This window comes from Antedon mediterranea, chromosome 2, assembly GCF_964355755.1.
Source record: "Antedon mediterranea chromosome 2, ecAntMedi1.1, whole genome shotgun sequence".
In the NCBI taxonomy this organism is placed as follows: domain Eukaryota; kingdom Metazoa; phylum Echinodermata; class Crinoidea; order Comatulida; family Antedonidae; genus Antedon; species Antedon mediterranea.
Window position 1 is genome coordinate 10572398 of NC_092671.1, and position 25259 is coordinate 10597656.

At 33.6% G+C, this 25259-nt stretch overlaps 2 protein-coding genes across 4 annotated transcripts in view; both read left to right on the forward strand.

Annotated features, from left to right (window-relative positions):
* The first annotated feature begins 573 nt into the window (after positions 1 to 573).
* On the forward strand, positions 574 to 9628 carry LOC140040370 (zygotic DNA replication licensing factor mcm6-B-like). Of its 2 annotated transcripts, XM_072086260.1 has the most exons (19): positions 574 to 724; positions 925 to 1068; positions 1556 to 1666; positions 1809 to 1971; positions 2231 to 2370; positions 2757 to 2869; positions 3343 to 3491; positions 3949 to 4099; positions 4331 to 4472; positions 4610 to 4751; positions 5101 to 5208; positions 5558 to 5713; positions 6004 to 6132; positions 6438 to 6599; positions 7037 to 7145; positions 7335 to 7505; positions 7862 to 8001; positions 8272 to 8405; positions 8623 to 9628. In XM_072086260.1, the coding sequence occupies exons 1-18, from the start codon at positions 633 to 635 to the stop codon at positions 8398 to 8400; spliced, it is 2451 nt and encodes an 816-aa protein (XP_071942361.1). In that variant the 5' UTR covers positions 574 to 632; the 3' UTR covers positions 8401 to 8405; positions 8623 to 9628. The 2 variants fall into 2 exon arrangements, with proteins under 2 accessions (XP_071942361.1, XP_071942360.1); XM_072086259.1 differs by having other exon boundaries at positions 8272 to 9628.
* A 1992-nt stretch (positions 9629 to 11620) lies between these two features.
* LOC140040369 (uncharacterized) overlaps positions 11621 to 25259 on the forward strand; it is a 37856-nt gene continuing 24217 nt past the window's right edge. For both annotated transcript variants that reach the window (XR_011842710.1, XM_072086258.1), the window contains exons 1-3: positions 11621 to 11817; positions 22698 to 22755; positions 23277 to 23882. Coding sequence is in view for 1 of the 2 variants with exons in the window: in XM_072086258.1 (XP_071942359.1) it covers positions 22728 to 22755; positions 23277 to 23882 (634 nt within the window). In the remaining variant the exon portion in view is untranslated. The remainder of the gene's footprint in view (positions 11818 to 22697; positions 22756 to 23276; positions 23883 to 25259) is intronic.

Sequence of the window (25259 nt, forward strand, 5' to 3'; positions counted from 1 at the left end):
GACAGGAAACCAGCCTTAAGATGACTGCATTGAAAAATATATCATAAATATTTACAATACAGAATTATCATGCGAAGAGAAAATAATTAATAATACTTTAAAACCTAAAGTATAGCAAGAAAAGTACTTTACTTTACTTTAGCAGTCCCTGACCAATTCATCTTTGTACATTGTATATTATGTTTTGTTGGTCAAATAAATATATGAAATGAAAAGTAGACACTTAGAGCTCTATCCTATTATCTATTCTATCCTATAGCAACTTTTATATTGTCAAGATTATTCGTGACATTGATATAGACATGAAACGTTTATCTTTTTTATTTTAGATTATAAAAGGATTCCAATGGAAATAAGAAGTTTTTTGGGCTACCCTGACATTTTTTTTTTATAAAAGTATTTATTGGTAATGTCAGTAATTGAGTATAAATTATATACATTACATTACAAATCACTGTCACACACAAAGAATGTGAAGACTCTACAGAGGGCGCAATTGATATTGCGATCACATGTGTACTTGGCGCGAAAATGTTAAAGGGCCTTTAAATTGTAAAAAACTATACAAAAAAAACAAACAGTGAACTAAAACAAAAAGTACTTGTTGCAATAAGCACTGTAAATTGTTGAAAATGGACGTTGCTGACCAAAGGACTGGTAGCATAAAGGTTAAAGATGATGTGGGAGAAAAATGCCAAAAGCTGTTTCAGGATTTTTTGGAAGAGTAAGTAGGCCTAGGCCTAGTTAATTGTGTCTAAAACTTATCGCCTGTTGTTGGAGAGGCCTAGCTAGGCCAGTTAGTTAGGCATATAGGGTGCCTAGGCGGTGTATCTAGATAGAGTAGGCCTTAGCTATGGCTTGCTAGGCTTATATCTTTGCTAGATAAAATAAAATAATATAAATGATTCGATTGATAAATGATAGGTACACAGTGGATGGTGATCTTAAATACCAACAAGATGTAGAAGAATTAGTTCGCCCTGAACGCAACACATTAACAGTGAGTTATGATGATATACAAAGCTATAACCAGCAACTGGCTACTACCATACAGGAAGAATATTACAGGTCTGTATTCTAGCTATGTAATTCATTATATAGCGCAATTTCCAAAGGCTTATTTTATTTGCAATTTTAATGATTTGCGCAATTTGAAATTTCACAAGAATTTTCGTGCCACCTCGCTATCAGAAGTCCTACTTCCAACGCACTGTCAACACTGTATGCCACATGCTATATCAGTCTTCACACAGCACAATTTTCAGAGGGTCTCATATCTAAGAACGCACCCGGGCCGTATAATCTAATATAAAATAAAATCATGTCAGAAACGTTCAATTGATTTTAATGATAACTTCTTCCAAGTTGGGTCAAACTTGGGTGGGTCAAACTTATTTGTAACTTATATGACTCTCCCCCCACATGACTGAACTACTTTTCATTGTATTTATGCAATTTTATTTAACAAACTAATTTAACATATGTCATTGTGTGTATCATGTATGTTATAAAATTTTGGAAATAAATTTAAGTGTTGTTATTGTTAAATTCACAGGGTCTATCCATACCTATGTAGAGCAGTTCGGAATTTTGCTAAAGATAGGAGTCAGATTCCACCAACGAAAGAGTTTTATGTTGCCCTTGAGGATGTACCAACAAGACACAAGTTAGTACAGATTTTTAATCCTCATTGATTTTAATCTGTCTCAAACTATCCTACACAGTATCAATTACTTACTATTTGTTTGAAAAACAGAAACGTTATTACAGTAGTACTGTACAATATTTTTTTTTTCATTGTATTGCAGAGTGCGAGAGTTAACAACAGTAAAAATTGGCACACTGACGCGGATCAGTGGTCAGGTGGTACGCACTCATCCAGTTCATCCTGAACTTGTTGCTGGCACATTCACTTGCATGGATTGTCAGGTGGTCATCAAGGGAATTGAGCAACAGTTTAAATTTACACAGGTAGATTTTAGATATATGTTTGTTACAATAATTTGTTGTAATAGTTTGTTGTAATTGTTTACTAACATTTCTTCTCCGGCTATTTTGCATTATCATTTTGATTTAACTTTTTGCTTAATTTATTTGTATTGAGATCCAGCCACTGATACCCACAGCTGCATTGCCATTTTTTCAGTCATTTTCATTTGATTTTTATTTGTTTTAATAATGAATAATAATATATAATAGCAAAACTGTATTTTGATCAAATTTTTTCCAGCCAACTATCTGCCCAAATCCAGTTTGTGCTAATAGGTCTCGGTTTCAACTAGATACAAACAAGTCACGGTTCGTAGATTTTCAAAAGGTCCGTATTCAAGAGACGCAGGCTGAGCTTCCTCGTGGTAGTATTCCAAGAAGGTGTGTTTCATTTTCTGCTTTAATAAAAATTATATTTTATATATTTCTTGCATTTATTAGACTCAATTTTAAAATGGCGAAGGACGGTGAATTTGTCCGTGCTCAATCTTTTCACTGTGAGGTACTGGAATTTTTAGTATCACGCACACAACACACACATAGCATGCCATTGCAGTGTACCATTTGCAGCACACTTAAATTTGGTAAACTCCTACAGAACCCCTGGATGTGTTTTAAGAATGTAATTTGTTGAACACCTACAATTTTCAAAAGATAAAGCCTTATTTTTTTATTTAAGTATTATGCAATATCCACATAAATAGTTATTTTTAGAATCCCTACACTTTCTATAAAAAAATATGAATTATATAAATGTTTGATTTCAGTGTTGATATTGTGTTGAGGGCTGAAGCAGTAGAACTACCACAGGCTGGTGACAAGTGTGATTTTACTGGCACATTGATTGTTGTACCAGACGTTTCTAAGTTATCTGTACCTGGTAAGTCTAAATTTCATCTCTGGTCAGTAAATTGTGTGATACGTTTGAAGAACAAGTCTTTCTGTTATACTTTTAATAAACAAATTCTCCACATATATAAAACATTATAATAATGATAAATATAGAAAAAGTTCGATAACAAGAAAAAACATTGTATGTGTGGAAGGAAGAATAAATAATAGAAAAACCTTACGCCTAGGCACCCAGAAATGAATGAAGTAACAGTAGTCGGGCATTAAAAGAGGGATATCTATAACAAGAATCTTCAGGGAAAGAAAATATTGTTTTTATTGGAAATGTTCTTACAATAATGTACAGTGATGTGGATACAAGGAATAGAGTGGTGCAGTTTTCCCTTGAAAAGGGAACAATCTATGTTCAAGCCAATGGTCAGGTTGAAACCTTACCAATTGTACTGGTGGCTACGGCCCTGATTTAAGTAATCGTTAATTAAATTGATTTTCAATTTACAGGTGCTCAAGCTGAGAAAGCATCTCAAGGAGGTAGAGGATTGGAAGGTCACGATCACGAAGGAGTGCGTGGTTTGAAAGCTTTGGGCGTACGTGATCTGTCCTACCGTCTTGCTTTTCTCGCCTGTAATGTAACTGCATCAAACCCGAGGGTAAGATTTGTCTTTTTGCCTTTACTTTTGTAGGGTACAGCGTGATGGCACTGATCAGTTAGATTTCTATTCTGACTTTTCAGTACACTTGAACACCTACTTTGGGGCACCCCTATTAAGGAGACACTTTCTTGTGAAACGAAACAACAACAACTATTTAGAGGACACCTCTATTAAGGGGACAGTTTGTTAGATCTTAAAGGTATCACCTATATATGGTTCTACTTTAGTTTTATAAAAATTGTCTTAAATATTTGATTCTCACTCCTGAGGGCAATCAAGTATATTAATTGGAACGTCGAGAAACTCAACAGTTCTTTTCAGAGATATATATATATATATATATATGGTGTACTGCAAACTTTATATCAACATTTGATTTCACCATGCAAACGTACCTTCAAACAATATATTTGATTCTGTATAATGACAATGGAATAACAATTGCATTTCATAGTTTGGTGGAAAGCAGCTTCATGGTGATGAGATGTCGGCTGAGAGCATCAAGAAACAAATGACTGATCAAGAATGGCAACAAGTTTACGAAATGAGCCAAGATAAGAGTTTGTACAGTCACCTTATATCAAGTCTGTTTCCTACAGTACATGGTAACTACTTTATAATATGAGATTACTTTTTAAACACAGAATTATATCATTGTCCATTGGAACAAGATACGCAGTAGTAGAGTAATGCTATGTAATCACTGAGTCGGATTCCAATGGCCGGATAATTGTAAAATGGGTGTAATATTTAGGAATAGAACCATTCATATAATAGAAACGTATGTGTGTAATTATTAATTAGCTTAAGAGATCTTGTCCCTGTTGGTTTTATAGGCAGTGATGAAATAAAACGTGGTATTCTTTTGATGTTATTTGGTGGTGTCCCAAAGAAAACCAAGGAAGGTACAAGTCTACGTGGAGATGTCAATGTATGCATTGTAGGAGATCCAAGTACTGCAAAAAGTCAGTTTCTCAAGTATGTATTTCAGAACTTTTTATATGTCAGTTCACTTTCTCCTTACCTTTATTCTCCGTAGTCTTAAAAAAAAGTGTGTGTTACAAACAAGGGATGAATATTATTCGATTTTGATTTATATTTTCTTCTCTCTTTAGAGCGGTTGAGAACTTTAGTCCACGCGCAGTTTACACAAGTGGAAAGGCCAGCACAGCAGCTGGTCTGACCGCTGCGGTTGTCAAAGATGAAGAATCGCATGAATTTGTCATCGAAGCTGGAGCCCTCATGTTGGCTGATAATGTAAGTTTGTGGGCGAATTTTTAAATTAGTTTTATCTTGATTTATGTATCTACATTTTGTTGTTGTTGCATTGACTGTTAGTTCGCTAAATGAATTGTTTACAATTATATACATAACAGTGCTTTAAATATAAGTGTGAAATATAAAGATGTTCACATTGAAGTTTGTATGAAGAAGTATGTTTACATCATCTAGTAAAGTGTTTATATTCAAGAGGGTCTGAATGGTAAATGATGAAGTTATTAAAGCTTAGTCTACACTAGCAAACTTTTTTGTCTAACTTCCTCGAGTATGCAAACTATTCGCTAGTGTAGACTAGCTTTAATATGTCAGGATGTTTATATTACAGGGTGTGTGCTGCATTGATGAGTTTGATAAGATGGACCTGAAAGATCAAGTAGCAATCCATGAGGCTATGGAACAACAAACTATCTCTATCACAAAAGCAGGCGTCAAGGTTAGTGTCTGAACAATTATGTAAAGCACTGTCTACACTATCAAACTAGTTTGATAAAAAAAATTGTGATGTTCCCAAATATAGTAGTGATATGCCCAGATATGGTAGTGATATACCCAAATATGGTAGTGATATGCCCAGATATGGTAGTGATATGCCCAGATATGGTAGTGATATACCCAAATATGGTAGTGATATGCCCAGATATGGTAGTGACATCACATTTTGTTGTCACATAAAGTGTAGACAGAGCTTTAGACTTTTTATTCTAACCAAACTGTTACAATAATCTACTTTGTTTTACTGTGGCAGTGGAACACTTTAGTAAACTTAATATATTCTGTTGCAGGCTACATTGAATGCTCGTACATCAATTCTTGCAGCAGCCAATCCTATTGGTGGACGATATGACAAATCTAAGCCTCTTCGTCAGAACATTCAGCTGTCGGCCCCAATCATGTCTCGATTCGATCTGTTCTTTGTTCTTATTGATGAGTGCAATGAGGTAAGGTCTGAGAAGCAACTCATTTCAAGTTTCATTTTCTAAAGGTTTTTTTTCATATATATGAAAAATAGATTGGAAAAAATATTGTCAGCAAATGTTTGTCTAGTAGTACAGTAGTTCATTATTCCAAAAGAGATTCTTCCTTACATTGTTCTATTGTCTCTTCTCTATCTACCATTTGCTATTAGTGTTGTGCCAATAAACTATTTATTTCTGATGTAAAGAAGAGAGGATGAATGAATATAGGAAAGTTTTTTTGTGATCTTCAACGCCTTGCTATCATTTTATAGGTAACTGATTACGCCATAGCTAGGAGGATTGTAGACCTTCATCACCATAATAAGGAGTCGGTACAAAGAGTTTACTCTGTTGAAGATATCCAGAGATACATCATGTTTGCCAGGCAGTTTAAACCAAAGGTGAGTTATTAATATTTTAATATGTTTTAACATAATAAGCAAGTCATACAGGAAATGGCAAAGTTGTTAAATCAATGAAAAGCTTGTCGCAAAAGGAAAGTCTTGAAAAGTTCAAAGACATACATCTTTATTCCAAGGTTTTGATTTTAATCCATTATTATTCAGCCATGACTTTGGCTGACCCAAATATGGAGGTTATGTCATGGCAAGATTCATTGTTCCTTCTTTGCAAAGTCTTCTAGTTCATCTGGAAACAATCATCAATTTTATAATTAAAAAAAACATTCTTCTTGTTACATTTCCAGATCAACAAAGAATCTCAAGATTTCATGGTGGAAGAGTACAGACGACTGCGTCAGAGGGACAGCACAGGAACAGCTATGTCATCGTGGCGAATCACAGTACGACAATTGGAGAGTATGATACGTCTGTCGGAAGGCATGGCTCGTATGCATTGTCAAGATGAGGTATTGCACATTTATCCTTTATATACACATTTTGTCATATGAGCTTAGTGGTATAATTGTAGGATGTCTGCATATCATCAAGCAGAGTATTTGGGGTTTGAATCTTGGGTAGGGTGGCTTTTTCCTGCAATTTTCTCATTACCATTATAAATTAATTTCCAGTATACCACTGGGTGGTTTAGAGTTTCTCAGATGCCTGTCAAATTATATGAATGTGCAGTGATTTGATGTGTTTGTTTTAATAGGCTATGGATAGTTTTCTGTAGATTTTACTATTCCATATGCTATAAACTTAGTTGTTAAATGAACCTGGAATGAACTTGTTGCCTGCTAGCCCAGAAACCTTTTTATTAAATATTATACACTTGACTAGAATATATTTTGCCATTTTTGCCAAGAAAAACTATTACAACTGAGATTCATTTTGAAATTTGTAGGTACAACCAAAACATGTGAAAGAAGCATTTAGACTTCTCAACAAATCAATCATCCGTGTCGAACAGCCAGTTATCAACTTTGAAGATGAAGAAGAAATGGCCGAACCAGGTATTTACAAAACATAGCCAGAAAGTAAAAATAGTTTTGTATGTCTGATAAAGAGCGAGGTTGTGCCCATCAGCAATCTTTCATATATATCCAGTATGCTAATAGTTATCAAGATTTTAACCAGCATGTTAGTGCGAATGATTCGTTGTTGGTTTGGAGTGAAATAAATAAATAAATTACTTTCATTAGATTTGGAGAATGGTGAAGAGAACGTCGCAATGGAAACCTCTGAAGAGAGACCAGAGGAACCAACAGAGACTGCTCCAGCAGCAAAGACATCCTTGAGTATGTCATATGAGGAGTATAAGACCACATCAAACCTGTTGATTCTTTACATGAGACAGCAGGAGGATAAAGAAGGTTAGTGTCAAAGTTTAGGAAGATTTATACAGTATAACCCCTCTTTCGAGACACGCGTATTAAGGGGACATTTTTTTAGGTCCTGGCGGTGTCTCCTTATAGGGGGTTCTATGCATTAAATGAAGATACAGATCCTGTCACAGGACAAACAAGATAGATATTCTGTCTAATTGTATACACTTTTAATCACCAAATTTACTTTCAAGGATTTTATTTTATTCCTCATACTATGTTGCTGCAGCTATTATAGCCAATACCAACTCTAATATAAATTTTTTTCCAAAACAATTTGAGAATTCCTAATATTTGCACAGCGCCATCTATTGGCCATCATTCTCATTTGTTTTAACTTTCAGATGATGAATTTGAAGGTGTTCGTAAATCAGCCCTTGTCGATTGGTATTTGCGGGAACTGGAAGATGAAATTGAAAGCGAGGCTGAGCTGATAGAAAGAAAAACCAAAGTAGAGAAGATTGTTGACAGGCTTGTTCACCATGTAATAATATTTACAATTGTTGACACCTTTTTGTAGTTTTTTTTAAATATAAATTGTCCGTTTTCTTGCTGTCAATTCTCTGTCAAAACATTGAAAAACAAACACATACAAACATCATAATTAAACCACAAAACATGTATTGGAAAATATACAACAAAGGCGACAATACTCACTTATTCCCTGGTCTAAAATGCTATTGATATGAAATCCAACACAACACAGTATTGATTGTAATATGCAAATTTAAACTCCACTATCCATTTATTTCAGGACCATGTGATAATTGAACTGGACAAAACTGGATTGAAAAAGAGGAAAGGTGATGAAGAAGGGGAGGAATTGGTTGACGAAAAGGATCCCTTATTGGTTGTACATCCAAATTTCACGATTGATGCTTGAGTAAGGCCCTGTTTTATAGTAAAGAATGTCTATGGAATCCCTTTCTTTCTGGTATTACATGAAAAGGATCCCTTATTGGTTGTACATCCAAATTTCACGATTGATGCTTGAGTAAGGCCCTGTTTTATAGACTGTCTATGGAATCACTTTCTTTCTGGTATTACATGAAAAGGATCCCTTATTGGTTGTGCATCCAAATTTCACGATTGATGCTTAAGTAAGGCCCTGTTTTATAGACTGTCTATGGAATCCCTTTCTTTCTGGTATTACATGAAAAGGATCCCTTATTGGTTGTAAATCCAAATTTCACGATTGATGCTTGAGTAAGGCCCTGTTTTATAGACTGTCTATGGAATCCCTTTCTTTCTGGTATTACATGAAAAGGATCCCTTATTGGTTGTAAATCCAAATTTCACGATTGATGCTTGAGTAAGGCCCTGTTTTATAGACTGTCTATGGAATCCCTTTCTTTCTGGTATTACATGAAAAGGATCCCTTATTGGTTGTAAATCCAAATTTCACGATTGATGCTTGAGTAAGGCCCTGTTTTATAGACTGTCTATGGAATCCCTTTCTTTCTGGTATTACATGAAAAGGATCCCTTATTGGTTGTACATCCAAATTTCACGATTGATGCCTGAGTAAGGCCCTGTTTTATAGACTGTCTATGGAATCCCTTTCTTTCTGGTAAAAACCCAATAAATATAGTAACAATTTGAAATCTGTATGACAGATGCTTGTAATGGACAATACAGCCTGTATATTTACAAACACTTATTTGTTGCCTTTGTATATTTATTTGTGTGTACTATATTCTATTATGTGTGCGCATACAGTACATGTAGCCTAGTGTTGTATTACAAACATCTAGCAAACGTTTTGATTGAATCGGATAAAGAATATCTTTATAAAAGAATTTGTGCCAAGTACTGTGTAAAGAACCATGGCAAAATACCAGGTGTTATAAGGTTGTATATTTGATGGAGATTTTGAGTAAACTTATAATACACAATTGTATATACATGCTCACTATACCAAATAGATTTTCTAGTTTATAGAATAACATGTAGCTTTCTAAACAAATTAAATAAAAGAAAGACAATTGTTTGCGTTTATTTGTTGCCATAATACTGTGTAAAAACCTGCCTGCATTACGGACTGTCATATTGAAAAGTGAATACTGTATTAACCTTGAACACAGAATTGGGTCAATTTAGTTTACAGGGCTGGCCTTCGCATATGGAGAATTCTTATGACCGTCGTACAGTACAGTACAATGCAAACTCTTCCTTCTGTCTACACTATTAAACTTTGTGAGAAAAATATGCGATGTGCCCATATATGGACATGATGATGTTATATCACTACCATATTTGGGTAGATCACACTTTTTGTTGTTGATTGTGCACAAATGACTATTTCTCATTTTAACTCGCTTTATCACACAATACAGGGTTTATGTTACCTAATAGGTGAAACACATTTATTGGTAATACAAGGAATACAAACATTCATAACAATAAATTTAATATTGGTATAAATTTGATCTATTGTACAAATTATAACTATTGGTGAAATCAAACAGCAAAATAGTTTATTTATGAAACTACTGTAAGTAGTATGGTACAGTATGTTGACGTACGATGATGCAACTTGATTTTAATTTCGTCAAGATCGTGTCATTGTAATGGTTCTGAACAGGATTGGTTTACTTTACTAGTAATTTTGTAGCAATACTCACATGATCTCTTTAAGTTTAATGTTCTAATGTCCCATAAAACCAATATTCTAAGAAATTAAATGATTAACCCATTCTATTTCCAAATAGGAATCTTAGTCTTTATAGTTGATAGTTGTATGTAACATAGTGCAAAGTCAGAAAACCATGTACAGTATGATGTTGGTATTTAATTACAGTAAGTATAATAATATCCTATTGCATGCTATCTGTACATTAAATGTTAGTATCTGTTTTCTGGTTCTGAAGTACAGGTACCAGTTAGCTGACAGTAAATCATTATATCTATCTCCCTATAAGCAAAACTTTTTTTACATGAACCAACAACCAATTTTTTAGATCCATAATTATGTACAAGGTACACAGAATATGTTTTTATTTTATTACAGTGTCTTCTTTCCAATCCTTTATTGACAATAGAAGTCAATGGTTTCATCACTATATATTCCATCTGGAGCAATATTGCAATGTCACTAAAAAATCACTAAAATTAAATTTCTTCTCATTTATGTTGGCTTGTTTGGGTCTTCAAAGTCATCTAGAAAATTCTCTTGAGAAACAGCATAAATCGAATAGGAATCTATTTAGTTTTGTTAAGGAGAAGAAATAATAATTGTGAAGAAATTGAACGGAGTTCACTCCTCTGATGTGTCTCTTGTTATTAAATATTAGTATGACTTGGATATACAGTCAGTACCCTGCCTGTGTTGATGGTCCACTGTCCAATATCAGTAGCTAGTAGAAGTAAGTAGCTTTATTTATACTGTATCTATATTCCTATCTAGCTAGACTGCAAAAACCACAAGAAAGTAATAAAATACAGTAATATTAATAATTACTGTATTAATATTAAATAATAAATACAGCAGTATGCCAATAAATAAGTATTTTTTTATTTATATTTTTTGTAGCAGGATATTAATTTTAGTATCACTGAAGTGCTAAATCTAAATGAGTTTAAATAATTCCAAAGACAATATTTAAAATAATGACATGATATTATTCATCTGGAAGATAAGCCTAGCCTAGGCCCCTATCCTATAGCTGGGTGGGCCTCATGCATTCAGTTCTGTGTAAAAAAAGGATACAGACTCCGGCAACTCCAGCCCCAAGTAGCAGGGCTACAAGTGTATTTCGTTTTAACCAATTTTTCTTCTTTATTTGATGAATTTTTTCCATATGAGCCTTTGTAACTTTCGCCATGTATTGCCTATCAGCATCTGTCAAATTGTCAGTTCTAGGATTAACTCTAGTCATTTGTTCTGGTGGTTTAATGTTGGATCCAAGAGTGTTGCCCGAGGAAGTCGCCATGTTGCTTTTTTGTGTTACGCTAGTGAAATCCATGAGGCGGTATCCACCAAAGCGAACTGGCAAGATCCATGAGAGGTAATATTGTCTATGAGGAAGTGATTAACCTTTGACAGAAGGAGTAGGAGGAGCAAAAAAGTGAATCCGAGAGAATAATGTGAGTGACCGATAGAGGGAGTATGAGTACTTACTCAACTCAACTCAAGAACTTAACTACCACGAACATTTTTATAGCAGCAACAGGTTTATGATAAAGTTATTATTTACTGCAGTATCGCATATTTATAAATTGAGTTCAACTAAATAAGAGGAATCAGAGGCTTGCCTAGAAAACGATAGTGTCACGAATTACAGCACAATTACAGGATATTGTAAGCAAAGTTGTTTTTCTTTTTAGCTGTGTGTGTGTAGGCCTGGCCGCGCAAGTAAGTCCAGCTAGTTGTTTTGAACTTCAAGGCCACAGGCAAGCCATCTCCGGGATAAAGTTTTCATAAAGTGATAACACGTATGTGGGCTTACTATCAGACATTTATATATATATATATATATTTGTTTTAAAGGCGTTAGTTTGTACAAGACATATTATAATCGACGCCAATGCCGTATCGTGGCACCAGTACATCTTAGAAATATAATGTTAAACCTTACAGTATTTAAACAATAAAAAGTTTACCGATATTGGTCCTAATTATTAAAGTATAATAATATTAAAAGTAAGACCTGGACAGGGTATTACAGTTGTTGTTGGAAGTTGTGAACTCTAACTGACCTTCTTTGATGTAATCTAGTTTGAAATACATTATAATGTACAGTAAAAGGGTGGATATACACTGTTTCTCTCTTTACGTTGAGTAAACAGAGAGGGACACACATCAAGTAATAGCCTATGTATATTTATAGTCCTCTGCCAGCACCTTTTTATCCCAGCATGGTTTCTAACTGTACAATATTCAATGATGCAAAAAAAAAAAAATGATTTCAATCACTTCTATTGCCCCCAAATATATAAAGTATTTAGATAATTAGTATCATAATCAGTTTAATTGTAATAGGAGGTTAAAAGATAAAGATTTATCTTGTCGAGTTTAACCTTTTACAAAATGGGTTAATAAACATTATGACATTTTCTAGACTTGATAAATGAAATAAAAGAAATACTAGCATGGAGATAACAGATGGTACTAGTCTTCAATAACCCAGTCATGCCATGTAAAATGAATAAATCTGTATTCCTCCTCCTATTTCTATCTATAGAAGCTTTAGGTTAATGATACAAAAAAGGAATTAATTTTGTAGCGTGTCTAGTTTTATTAAGTTATAGTTATACTATATAATTATGTGGTGGAATGCATGTACAGTATACTTTTTGTTATCACAAAAACTTGTTGTTATTCATTGAAAAGGCGTTCAAAAGTGTATAATATTATATACAAAAGAATAACCTTGATCTCTTTATGCTCTATTAATTAGCGTTGTTAGATTATTAAAATACACTGTATAGATACACTTTAGTAAAGCAGTGAGCTTATAGTGCTTATATTAAATAATTAATAATGCGTCTAAAAAAGATGTTTAAATTAATTATCCAGCACAACATTACATGATAGTTAGATTTGTAGTTTGTTTTTTTATTCAGAGAAGATTAAAAATTTTTTTTTTTTTTTTTTTCATAAATTATTGTGTAAAAAATATTTCTTAACTACTGTAAATGGTAAAATAACTGTAATTGTGTTATGGCAAAACTGAGTTGTATTTTACTGTATGGAAACAACTTTTGGTAAGGTTTCGATAACAAAACTGAGACATAGGCAGGCCCGTATGCAGCATTTATAATGGGGGGGTGCGAGCGAAGCGAGCAACAATGGCTGGGGGCCAGGGGGCCGCCAAGGGCCCCCGGTCAGGGTCCAGGGGCCGAAGGCCCTGGAAAAATTTGCGTTATTTGACGTTCTAAAGACTGATGTAAGACTCTCTGTTGTGGCTTGGGCTAGTTGAACGATGGACACCAGAACTTAACGCTTTCATGATGAGGCCAACTCAGCAGGGGTGGCGCCAGGATCTTCCCGACGCGGGGGCTACATTCCCCGACGAGGGGGGCTATGCGAGCGAAGCGAGCATCACTAGGCTGAGGGCCAGGGGCCGCCAAGGGCCCCCGGTGGGGGTCCAGGGGGCGAAGCCCCCGGAAGCAACGCGTTCTAGCGTCATTTGAGGTCTTTTTAATCAGATTTAGGGTAGCCATTTTTTCCATTTTTTATAATGCATAAATAAAATACTGCGTGCAAAAAAACGATGCGCGATGACTGTTTCAATCCATATTTTTCAATTTAAAAAATAAAAGTTCAAAGAAAATTTTGAAAAATAGAGTTGGAGGTCCCGGAAATTGGACTTATTATACTTCAAAACATGAAAAAAACTATATAAGTCCCTATCATGGGTTGTGACTGAGCTAAGAAATGTTTGAAAAATAGAGATGTTAGGTCCCGGAAAATGTACTTCTTGTTCTTCGAAATATGACCAGCTTTATTGTTGGGGCTGAGCTAAGAAAATGTTTAAAACTAGAGCTGCAGGTCTTCAAAAAATTGCATTTTATACTTTGGAAACATCAGGCCTAGAGGCTTAAAAAACGCAAGCGTAGACCTTTTTCAGTCAGGGAAAAAAGTTTATTCCTCCCAGGTGTATGCATGCGTACCATCTGGACTTCCGAGTGGTGAGAAATTCATGACATACAGGATATTGAAAATGTAATAACTATAGCTATAATGTTGGCTAAGCGAAAATGGCATGTTTTTTTGTTTAGTAATGGATGAAAAATTTATTTTAGGTTCCCCACGGTACAGAAGGTTACTTGTAAATTAAAAAATTGGTGAACAAACGAACAATTAACATAATTCGTTTTTGCTGTAGTGTAGCGTACGTCGACGCAGTACACGACGTAACCGTCGGTAAACTTCGCCTGGAAAATAACACATTACACATTTTGGTCCCTGGATGAAACTTGATATCACGCGTCTCGACCCAACGTTGAACGATTCGTACAAAGGGATACCGCCAGACAAGTGCGTACCTAGCTATTGTTTAGTAGTAAGTTAGATCGCTGGCAATAATGAATGCATATAAAGTGCATAATATCACTCTGACGTACTCTTACGGTCAATGAAACGTCGCGGTTTTCTAGGCGCTGAAGCTAGCTACGAAGTGAACGCGAACGCTTTTTACTGTATATTATATTCCCCGACAAAAAGTACACGTGTTCCCTGACGTTAAGTTGTATTTCTCCAGCAAACACTTTACCGCGTACCGCGTACATGAAGCGCTAAGCTATTGCTTGTCGTCACATGATCGACTGCGCATGTTTTACATCGAGTTTGTAGTCAGTTCAGATTCCGTAATTTAATTACCGGTATTTTTTCATTTTATATTAGCATATTTTTGTTTGTATACAATTGATAATGTAAATTTTGTATATATATAATGATATTGTCTTTAGTTAAACAAGACAAGAAAAAATACCAACCGAGGAAATAGTGGACCTTTTGGGACTTGGGGGGGTGCGTCTGCACCCAACGCACCCCCCCTGGATACGGGCCTGATAGGTATAGTAATAGACTAACATAAAAAAAAGGGTGAAAGATAACCTCTTACAGTAGCAGAGGTAACATAACTGTTTTTGAACTTTACTTGATATTATAATATAATAATCTTTTGATTAGAATAGAAAGACCCAGTTGATACACCCACCACTATTCTTTATTTGTTTTGTACCAATATAATACCTGGACTCTGTCTATTAATCCTGTTTGGTACAAAACTTTCTTTCTTGTGTGTGACTTTTAGTATTGATGTTAAACAAAATTTGGCATTTTAAAGTCAAGTTAAGTTGTTATTTCCGTACAAATGGTCTATTGTTTCCTATGGTTCTACAATACCTCTCATACTTTCCCATATCTACAGTATTAAAAGTTTGTTTCATTGACAACATACATTTTTGTTAAATCATGGCCAATGCACTGTAAAAACCACAACATTTACATTTTAATTATTATTTGCAATTTTGTGTTGAATCATGTGCCATTTAAAAAATGCAGACTATTATCAGTACTTAAAAGGAATAACAATACAGGACAAGTTTGTAAACTGGTTTATATAGACTTCCACATGTGGACTGAAAGAAAATTAAAAAATATATTTTGTATTTTTGTATTTCTTCCCTGAACCTTGCTGATTCATGGTATTGAATTATGTAACTTTATAATAGTACCATGGTAGTCGTTTTCACAATCATGGACGGGATACAAAATGCTTATTTTGAATACACTTTATTAGCCCTCTACCACTGTACATGACTGGCAAGATTTGTAGCAATATAGTACCTGTGTGCACATGAATATTTGAACATTATAATAACATAACAGCTGTTTAAATTATAAAATGGTAAAAAGTTCTGTGATGTATTAATGTATTGTACATTGGATAAAGAAATCCCAAAATAGGAATATAAGCCTGCAATTTGTTAAAAAACTGAAAGGTTATCCATGCTATCAACTCTATCTATACCTGATTCTACGAAATGCAAACTCTTTACTCCCTAAAATCAGAATTCCAAGGTTCCAATTACTTTCTAGTACTGTATTACTATGTACTCTGAAAGCCAAAGTTTCTGTGCATTTTTTTTTTTTTGGACATGCATATTTTAGCTGCTACTACTACTAACTGACGCATTTTATACAAAATACACAGATTTCTGTGACAAATGCCACAGATTATTCACATTTTGAACTGGTCATTAATCTGTTTATAATCCACTGCCTTTACTTATCGTTTGCAGTATCCTGGTCGATATGGTATGGTCAGTATTTTAAACCTATGTCAGTACTGTACATGATATCAGAAATGGATGGTTACAGATGGGTTCACAGTGGGAGGGTGTACAGTAGGAAAACATTTTCCCTTCCTATTTCAGTAGTTTTCCTGTTAATTGTCATAATAATTATTTAGGTTGACACTACAAGAAAGTAAATGGTTTTGCAAGAGAAAATTAATTTTAGATAAAAAAAATATCCATATTCATAATAAAGTCTCAATAATAATTAAACAATAAACATTACAGTACATCTTTCAACTCGTGAAATATTCCAACCATTGCATAGAGTAAACAATTACTATTTGTATAGTATTATTATGCATGCATTCTAGTCCCTGGACATATTACGATATAAATTAAATAATATGTTAAAGAATATTGTAGAAATTAAATGCTGAATTGTCTTGCAGATTTCAATGATATACAGTTACATACAGTACTGTAGGTTGTTGACCTGGAAATGTAATTCACACTTTCAAGGAAATTTATTTTAATTAGGAAAAATTATTTTTAGAGATCATTTTCAAGGACAAGCTGTTGCAGTATTGTACATATTTTATTTCTGTTTTATACTGTATGTACTTTACTTGCTTATTCTGTTTTATTCCTGTACAGTACTGTACAGTATAAACACTTGATTGCATTGATTGCTGTATAGTGTGGCATTACTGTATCAATATACTGTATGTACTTTACTTGCTTATTCTGTTTTATTCCTGTACAGTACTGTACAGTATAAACACTTGATTGCATTGATTGCTGTATAGTGTGGCATACTGTATCAATATACTGTATGTACTTTACTTGCTTATTCTGTTTTATTTCTGTACAGTACTGTACAGTATAAACACTTGATTGCGTTGATTGCTGTATAGTGTGGCATTACTGTATCAATATACTGTATGTACTTTACTTGCTTATTCTGTTTTATTCCTGTACAGTACTGTACAGTATAAACACTTGATTGCGTTGATAAGATAAGATAAGATAAGATAAGATAACTTTTATTGATCCTCAACAAGGAAATTCATTGCTCGTCATAATAACAAAGAAAACACAATAAAAACAAATATAGCATAAAACCATTCATATAAAAACATCTAAAAAATTACAAGATAAAATTATCTTCTTGACTTCCTGTTGTACTGGATGATACCGGAGGGAATAAAGGATTTAGCAAATCGATTTGTTTTCACACTGAGGAGCCTCAATCTACCACTTGGATTAAGTTGGTCTATGATCACTTTGTGGAGAGGATGAGAGGCATCCGACTCAATGCGTTCGAAATCTTTCTGGAGGTGTTCTAGGTGCACATCGGTAAAGGAAGGCAGTTCCAGACCAATCATTTTACCAGCCCGACGGATGAAAGTTTCAAGGCGTCCTTTATTCCCTCCGGTAACATTACCAGCCCAACAGGAGAGGCAATACGTCCAAACACTACATATAACGGATCTATAAAACGAAAGTAACATCAAATCACAGGAGTTAAATTTATATAAAGTTCTCATACAATACATTCTGGGATTTAATTTTTTGCTGATGTAGTCTATATGGTCTCCCCAATTCAGTTTATCATTGAAAACAATTCCTAGATACTTGTACTGGTCAACAATTTCAATTTCTTTACCTTTGATAGTGATTGGTTGAAAATTAAATTTATGTTTAGTCCTAAAATCAATGATCATCTCCTTTGTTTTTGATGCATTTATTTGGAGATAATTATCGTCACAAAATTTTACAAATCTTTGTATTTCGCTACGATAATTTTCATCATTGTTTGAAACTATGAGACCAATAGTACTAGTGTCATCAGCGAATTTAACAACGGGGCAAAGCTCATCATTTAAAGATCTGTAATCGGCCGTATACAAGGAATATAATTTAGGTGCGTTGACAGTACCCTGAGGAACACCGGTGTCAGAGGTTACGATTTCTGACTTAACACCATTAATATTAACAAATTGTTTTCTATCACAAATGAAATTTAAAACTAAACGAACAATCGGACGGGGAAACTCCATATTCAACATTTTGTCTGCTAAGATATGGGGTTGTATGGTATTAAACGCAGACTGAAAATCAAAATACATAATACGTGCCGAGTGGCCTTTCTTTACATTATCTAGATGTGAATACAATTTATGTAATTTAAAATAAATCGCATCACTGGTACTACGGAGTGATCGGTAAGCAAATTGCAACGAGTCTAACACTTTTTCAGCATAAGGTTGCATAATTTTTAAAATAATACGTTCCAATATTTTCATCGCGACAGACGTGAGTGCAACGGGTCTCAAATCATTCATGCTGTTAATCTTAGGTTTCTTAGGTACCGGTATTATGCATGAAAGTTTCCAAATATCCGGGAACGCATGATAAGAAAGACACATATTGAAAATAAATGTAAATATACCATCAAGGTGAGGAGAGCAGACCTTAAGTACTCGTGGTGGGATTCTATCCGGCCCAGCAGCCTTCGATGAATTGAGTTTCATGAATTCGTTATGTACTGTACATCAGAAATGCTTATACTAAATTTGGGATCATCTTCAGTCACCCGACACAAGCTAAATAGGGCCTCTCTTTCTTTTTTAAAATCATGAACATTAAAACGGTTATAAAATTCATTTAACTCATTAACATATTGCACAGTAACATTCGGAATCGAGGTGGGTGTATTACCACCGTTTGTGTAACCACTCATACTAAGTTTAATACCCTGCCAAACTTGTTTCATATTATTAGACCTGAAGTTATGTTCAACTTTTTTCCTATAAATGTTCTTCTGTTTCCTTATTTCAGATTTAATCTCTCTAGTCAATATTTTCATACGATTAGAGTCGCCCATCTTAAAGGCTTTACGTTTCTCACACAACAGTAATTTAACGCCTTTCGTGATCCATGGCTTGTTATTAGGGTAGATTTTCACTTTTTTAACTGGAACGCATTTATCAATACAAAAGTTTATGTACGAGCTCACTGCATAAGTAATACTATTCAAATCTTCATCCTCCGTAAAAATATCCCAATCGATTGATGTATACTGTGGCATTACTGTATCAATATACTGTATGTACTTTACTTGCTTATTCTGTTTTATTCCTGTACAGTACTGTACAGTATAAACACTTGATTGCATTGATTGCTGTATAGTGTGGCATTACTGTATCAATATACTGTATGTACTTTACTTGCTTATTCTGTTTTATTCCTGTACCGTACTGTACAGTATAAACACTTGATTGCGTTGATTGATGTATACTGTGGCATTACTGTATCAATATACTGTACTGTATGTACTTTACTTGCTTATTCTGTTTTATTCCTGTACAGTACTGTACAGTATAAACACTTGATTGCGTTGATTGATGTATACTGTGGCATTACTGTATCAATATACTGTATGTACTTTACTTGCTTATTCTGTTTTATTCCTGTACCGTACTGTACAGTATAAACACTTGATTGCATTGATTGCTGTATAGTGTGGCATTACTGTATCAATATACTGTATGTACTTTACTTGCTTATTCTGTTTTATTCCTGTACAGTACTGTACAGTATAAACACTTGATTGCGTTGATTGATGTATACTGTGGCATTACTGTATCAATATACTGTATGTACTTTACTTGCTTATTCTGTTTTATTCCTGTACCGTACTGTACAGTATAAACACTTGATTGCGTTGATTGCTGTATACTGTGGCATTACTGTATCAATATACTGTATGTACTTTACTTGCTTATTCTGTTTTATTCCTGTACCGTACTGTACAGTATAAACACTTGATTGCGTTGATTGATGTATACTGTGGCATTACTGTATCAATATACTGTATGTACTTTACTTGCTTATTCTGTTTTATTCCTGTACAGTACTGTACAGTATAAACACTTGATTGCATTGATTGCTGTATAGTGTGGCATTACTGTATCAATATACTGTATACTCATCTTTGGAGTTTGTTTTTTAATATTAGTGGGGCGCCTTTTTCTCACAGATTTCCTATCTTTCATTGTTTACAAATTAATTTTACAGGAATGTCTATCGAATTATTATTATGAACAGAAATAGTGGTGTTAAAGAATATGAAGATATGTTACATACTTTAGAAATGTTTCCTCTTTTTTTTGTGTGTAGCGCATTTCTGGTATCATGTTTTTCACAATCAGGAAATTAAAAACCGGAAATTATGGGTGTGTTTTTACAATGTACAGTTTTTATTTACAATTATTATTATTACCTCTACTTAAGTCTGTACTGTAGTACTAGTAGGAATGTTATGTTTTCACCCCGGTACTGTTTGTTTTTCTGTGAACAACTTGTAGGCCTAAATTTAACTTGTTAATCCCAATCTTGTTTATGTTAATAAACAACTGTATCTTTTTAGAAGAATTATACAGTAATTGTACAGTGTGGCACTAAGCATCTAATTTTGTGGTGTGAGACGTCATTTGTTAGGTTAAATAGGTTCATTTGTACAGCTGTTTGGCTTTCTTTCAGAAATAATGATTGGAAAACAATTCCCAGTGAGATTTCTAAAGATATTTTCAAAATACATATCCAAGGGAAATACTACATTTCCTTATAAAGATATGTATAAATTGGTTTCAGACAGATCTCTATATAAGGTACTAAATACTCATTAAACTTAGAAAACAAAAGTAACAGAAGCTAATGATCAAAATTACATAATAAGTATCTTACAGTTATACAATCAGCTGATTTCATTAATTGTTTATCTCGCTCTCGTTTTTTCTTCCTGATTGAAAATGTAGTATTAACATTTGCAAACACTTATCCTTGACCTGTCTTCTTGATATGCATTAAGAATTTAGAAATATCAAATCATATTAAAAGTAGAAACTTTGTCTAGCCAAGTGCAGAGTAAAGTATAAACCTAGGTCAATTATAATCAGCATTATTTTTTAAAAAACAACCCAGAACTACCTGAATAAAAACCATTAGAGAATGACACGAAAAATAAGTCTACAGTATGCATACTCTGGCCAATAATCATAAGTATGCTACAGTATGTAGACGAGCATTAGTAATGATGAAAAATGCTGGGGGAAGTAAAATAAGAGCATAAGAACTATAATTGTCGACTTAAATTTTAAACCAAAATGTACATAAGCAAGTTTCATTAATAGCTTAAGACAGTGGTACAGAGGTCAACAAGGATGCAATTTTTTGTCACTTCAATAAGTTTTTCACAATGAATAATTACAATATTAATTAGTAATAATTGTCTAATGATCTTTAATTGTACAGCATGTATCAGTACATTGTATCTCCCACCCCCTTCCTAGGAGGATAATTATCACAGTTTAATAATTAATCTTATCACTATCAGAAAATCCAATAGCTGAAATTGTGAATTACTGTATAAAGAAATAAAGTTATTTTCCATTAAAAAAAATCAGTTTAATAATGATTTAAATAAAAGGTTGAATTCATAATACCATTTCATATCATATGTTTCCTAGGCTTATTTTCATTTTGTTAAATGTTTCCTGTTAAATTCTATTACTAACTATGGAATTGTGCATCTACTTGGGTATATGCAGACTTGACATAGTAAACATCAGGAGGCTGAATCCCATAGAGATTTATTTCGGAAGAGAATTCAAATTTGATAGGAAATTGGATTACTTAAAACACACTATGTACTGTACACTGTAATCATATTTTGATGTTGCAAGTCTAGAGCCAATTTTGTACCTTTTTTTCTATGTTGACAGGAAACTAATATCTGAGATGGATAAATAGTTGACATAGGCAGATTTTCATCTTGATCACTGCCTAATACTACATTATTTGTCTGCAATCTAAAATGTTTGCAAACTTGGAATGGAATCTAGCAAAAATGATCTTATCTTTACATCCTTGTTTTCTTATTTATGAGTTTAGAACACCTCCTTGTTACTGTAATGGGATACTAGATACAAACAAGAGGCAATATGTTTATACACTAATTGGCCTTACATCCATTAACTGGATATCCCGATTAAGGTGGACACTTTGTTTCTACATTGTCATCTCCATCATGGTACAGTAATACTGTAGCTTTCATTAAAGTACTGTAGAGTATACACTTTTTTTTTCTTTTTCATATGCATCCAACATCGAGCACAGACTCGCTCGCCAATTACAGGATGGATAAACTATTTTATAATTTATCGTGCTTATAAACTAAGTCTCATTTGAGGCTTAGGGAGTGGAGTTAAATGATTTGTGAGTTACAACTCTGGCACTAGGTCAGGATTGAACCTTGGGATTGGAAGGCAAGCACGTTAACCACCAAGCTACAGCTTCGCTACTTTTATTAAATTTACATTTTTAATAAGTCAGTACAGTAAAATGAAATATTTTATTTTTTTTCTTCAGAAAAATAGATTTGCTTAACACATCATTGGCATGACAGAATGGAATTCTCAAACATCTCGTAAGTTAGATTTCATTGATAAGTAAATGAAAAACATTACAGATTATAATATCATAACATGTTATTGCATAACAATAAAGTCTCTGTATGTGATAATACAGAAGTAGCTATATTTACTTGCTCTTTCCTCTATCAGATTTTTACATCAGGGGTTTGGCTTGATCTGCATTCAAAACAATACTCTGGTTAAACATCTGATATACCCCATATGGGAGTATACTGATAGTTTCATTGGATGAAACATATTTGAGTTACAGTATATCAGAGTTATATCACATTTAAACCATTATTGGTATTTATTAGTGGGATAAACACTAATTGTATATTTACAGGCCCAGTTTGGTCACTTTACATTCTTTTTTTGTATCTGGAAAAACATTGAAAAACTATTAAAGTGGTATAAATCTTTTGAGTGAGACTACAAAAGTAAAATTTAATTTAATAAATGTGAATAATTTTGTGTTTTAGTCATATTGTATTCATCAATATTCATTTGAAATTTGTATTATTTATTTACATAGAAATTATTGGAAACGACATCGAAGAAAGAAGAAGTAACGATTTCCTTGATAAGGAGTCTAACAAAGGCAAGGATACTGGGTCAAACAGAGTTATCAGATTCACAATAGATGAATTGGAATCCAACTTACAGGACACCCGTTCTACTCAGAAACATAGACGACCCCCACCACCAAGAGAACTATTCAGAACAGATTCGAATATAACCCTTGATTCTGACCTGTCATCAGAACCACATAATAGTCCGACCGCCTGGGAGTTACCCTCTGGCCTTGGGGGCAGTAATCAATACCTTATAAACCGAAATATGATCGAAGTTGAAGCTAGTAAGAAAGCGACTCGTCGTAGCGGCTTTGCAAACTACTCGTTAGGATTATCCGACATCAAAGAATCATCGTTCGATTTCGAAGAGAAAGGTTCAGACTCCCAACAACCAGTTGATTTACCAGCGGCAAAAGAATTTCACAGTTTTGACTTTGAGAAGATACCAAAATCCAGACCAATACAGTCTCCTAAATCACCAATCATGAGAAGCTCTTCATCCGATTCTTTTAGGGAAGTTTCCAAAAAAGTACATTCTCAACTGAAGAGGTCTTTCAGTACACAAGGTAAAGTAAAACTTTAATTTGTTTGCATTTAGTTTTATATGTGAGGGAGGGGAAAGGGAGGATAACACGTGTCTTTCAGCCTAACTGGGCTAAATTGCGCACTATTGTGGATGACCCATACTGGTGAAGCTCTCACCAGTACATCGACTAACCTTCTACTCTTCCTATAGACACACTGGGAAAGTATACCCAAGCCAGATGTGTACATTTTACCTCCAGTCTTAAGTCTATTTATCTGTCTCCAGGACAATAATCCATGAGAGATTTAAACCTTAGAGATTTCAGTCACATTCATGAGTTAATTTATTGAATTAATTACTTTATTAAATTATGTAGTTTGATTATCATTTATTTTACGTATTGTAATTACCTACATAATGTAATACTTTAAAAAGCATGATTGAAAATGTTCATCTGGTTTGTAGGTATAAGTATATTGGAAATATTCTTTTTTTCAAACCAATAATTAGAAAACTAACCTTGACAGTTTCGCTACAGCTTCTTCAGAAATAAGGACGATCTATCATCAAACAGACTGACCTCTAGAGGGCCTATTCTGTTTAATGACAGGGTCATTATTTCTGAAGAAGCTGTCCGATCAGGACAGCGAAACTGTCAAGGTTAGTTTTCTAATTATTGGTTTGAAAAAAAGAATATTTCCAATATACTGTACTTTAAAAAGCAATTAAATCAAATGTTAATCATCCGATTATGACTATAGTCAATAAGTTTAAAATGCTAAAATAATAGCTACAGTATATTATGTTTATGTGATTAGATGTGCCATTTATAATTGGAAATAAAGTCACTATTAGTGGATATTCTATAGATCTACAGTATTTCTTAGACACTTTAGTATTCTGTACTTGAATACCAGTTTCCATAGACAAAAAAAGAAACTATTATACAACTGGTTATTATACAGTAATGATATCTGTGAATTCACATTTAATATGTGATTATACTGTACAGTAACAGGAAGAGGGTGAAGATTTTATTTCCTACTATTATGAGTGTTGATTGACTTTTGATAAAAAAAAATTACTGTATATCACATTCATTGTAAATTGAGCTGAAACACTGAAGTCTCTAAGATACATTTCTATAGTGTAGTTGTTGAACAAGAACTACAAGATGTTGTTTCATTGTAACAGTTACTATTAATTACTTAGAAAATGTGGAATATTCATCCACGTCATACTTTGTTATGGTATACCTGTGATCTACTGTATGGTTAAAAATATACAGGTACTATGCTGCTATAAAGGCATTTATTCCATAGTGACTAAATAAACAATATATATTGTTTCAAACTGAACTGTGATTTCAAGGAAACCTGCATTGCAGTTATTTCCAAAAGGGATTAAATAAATCAAG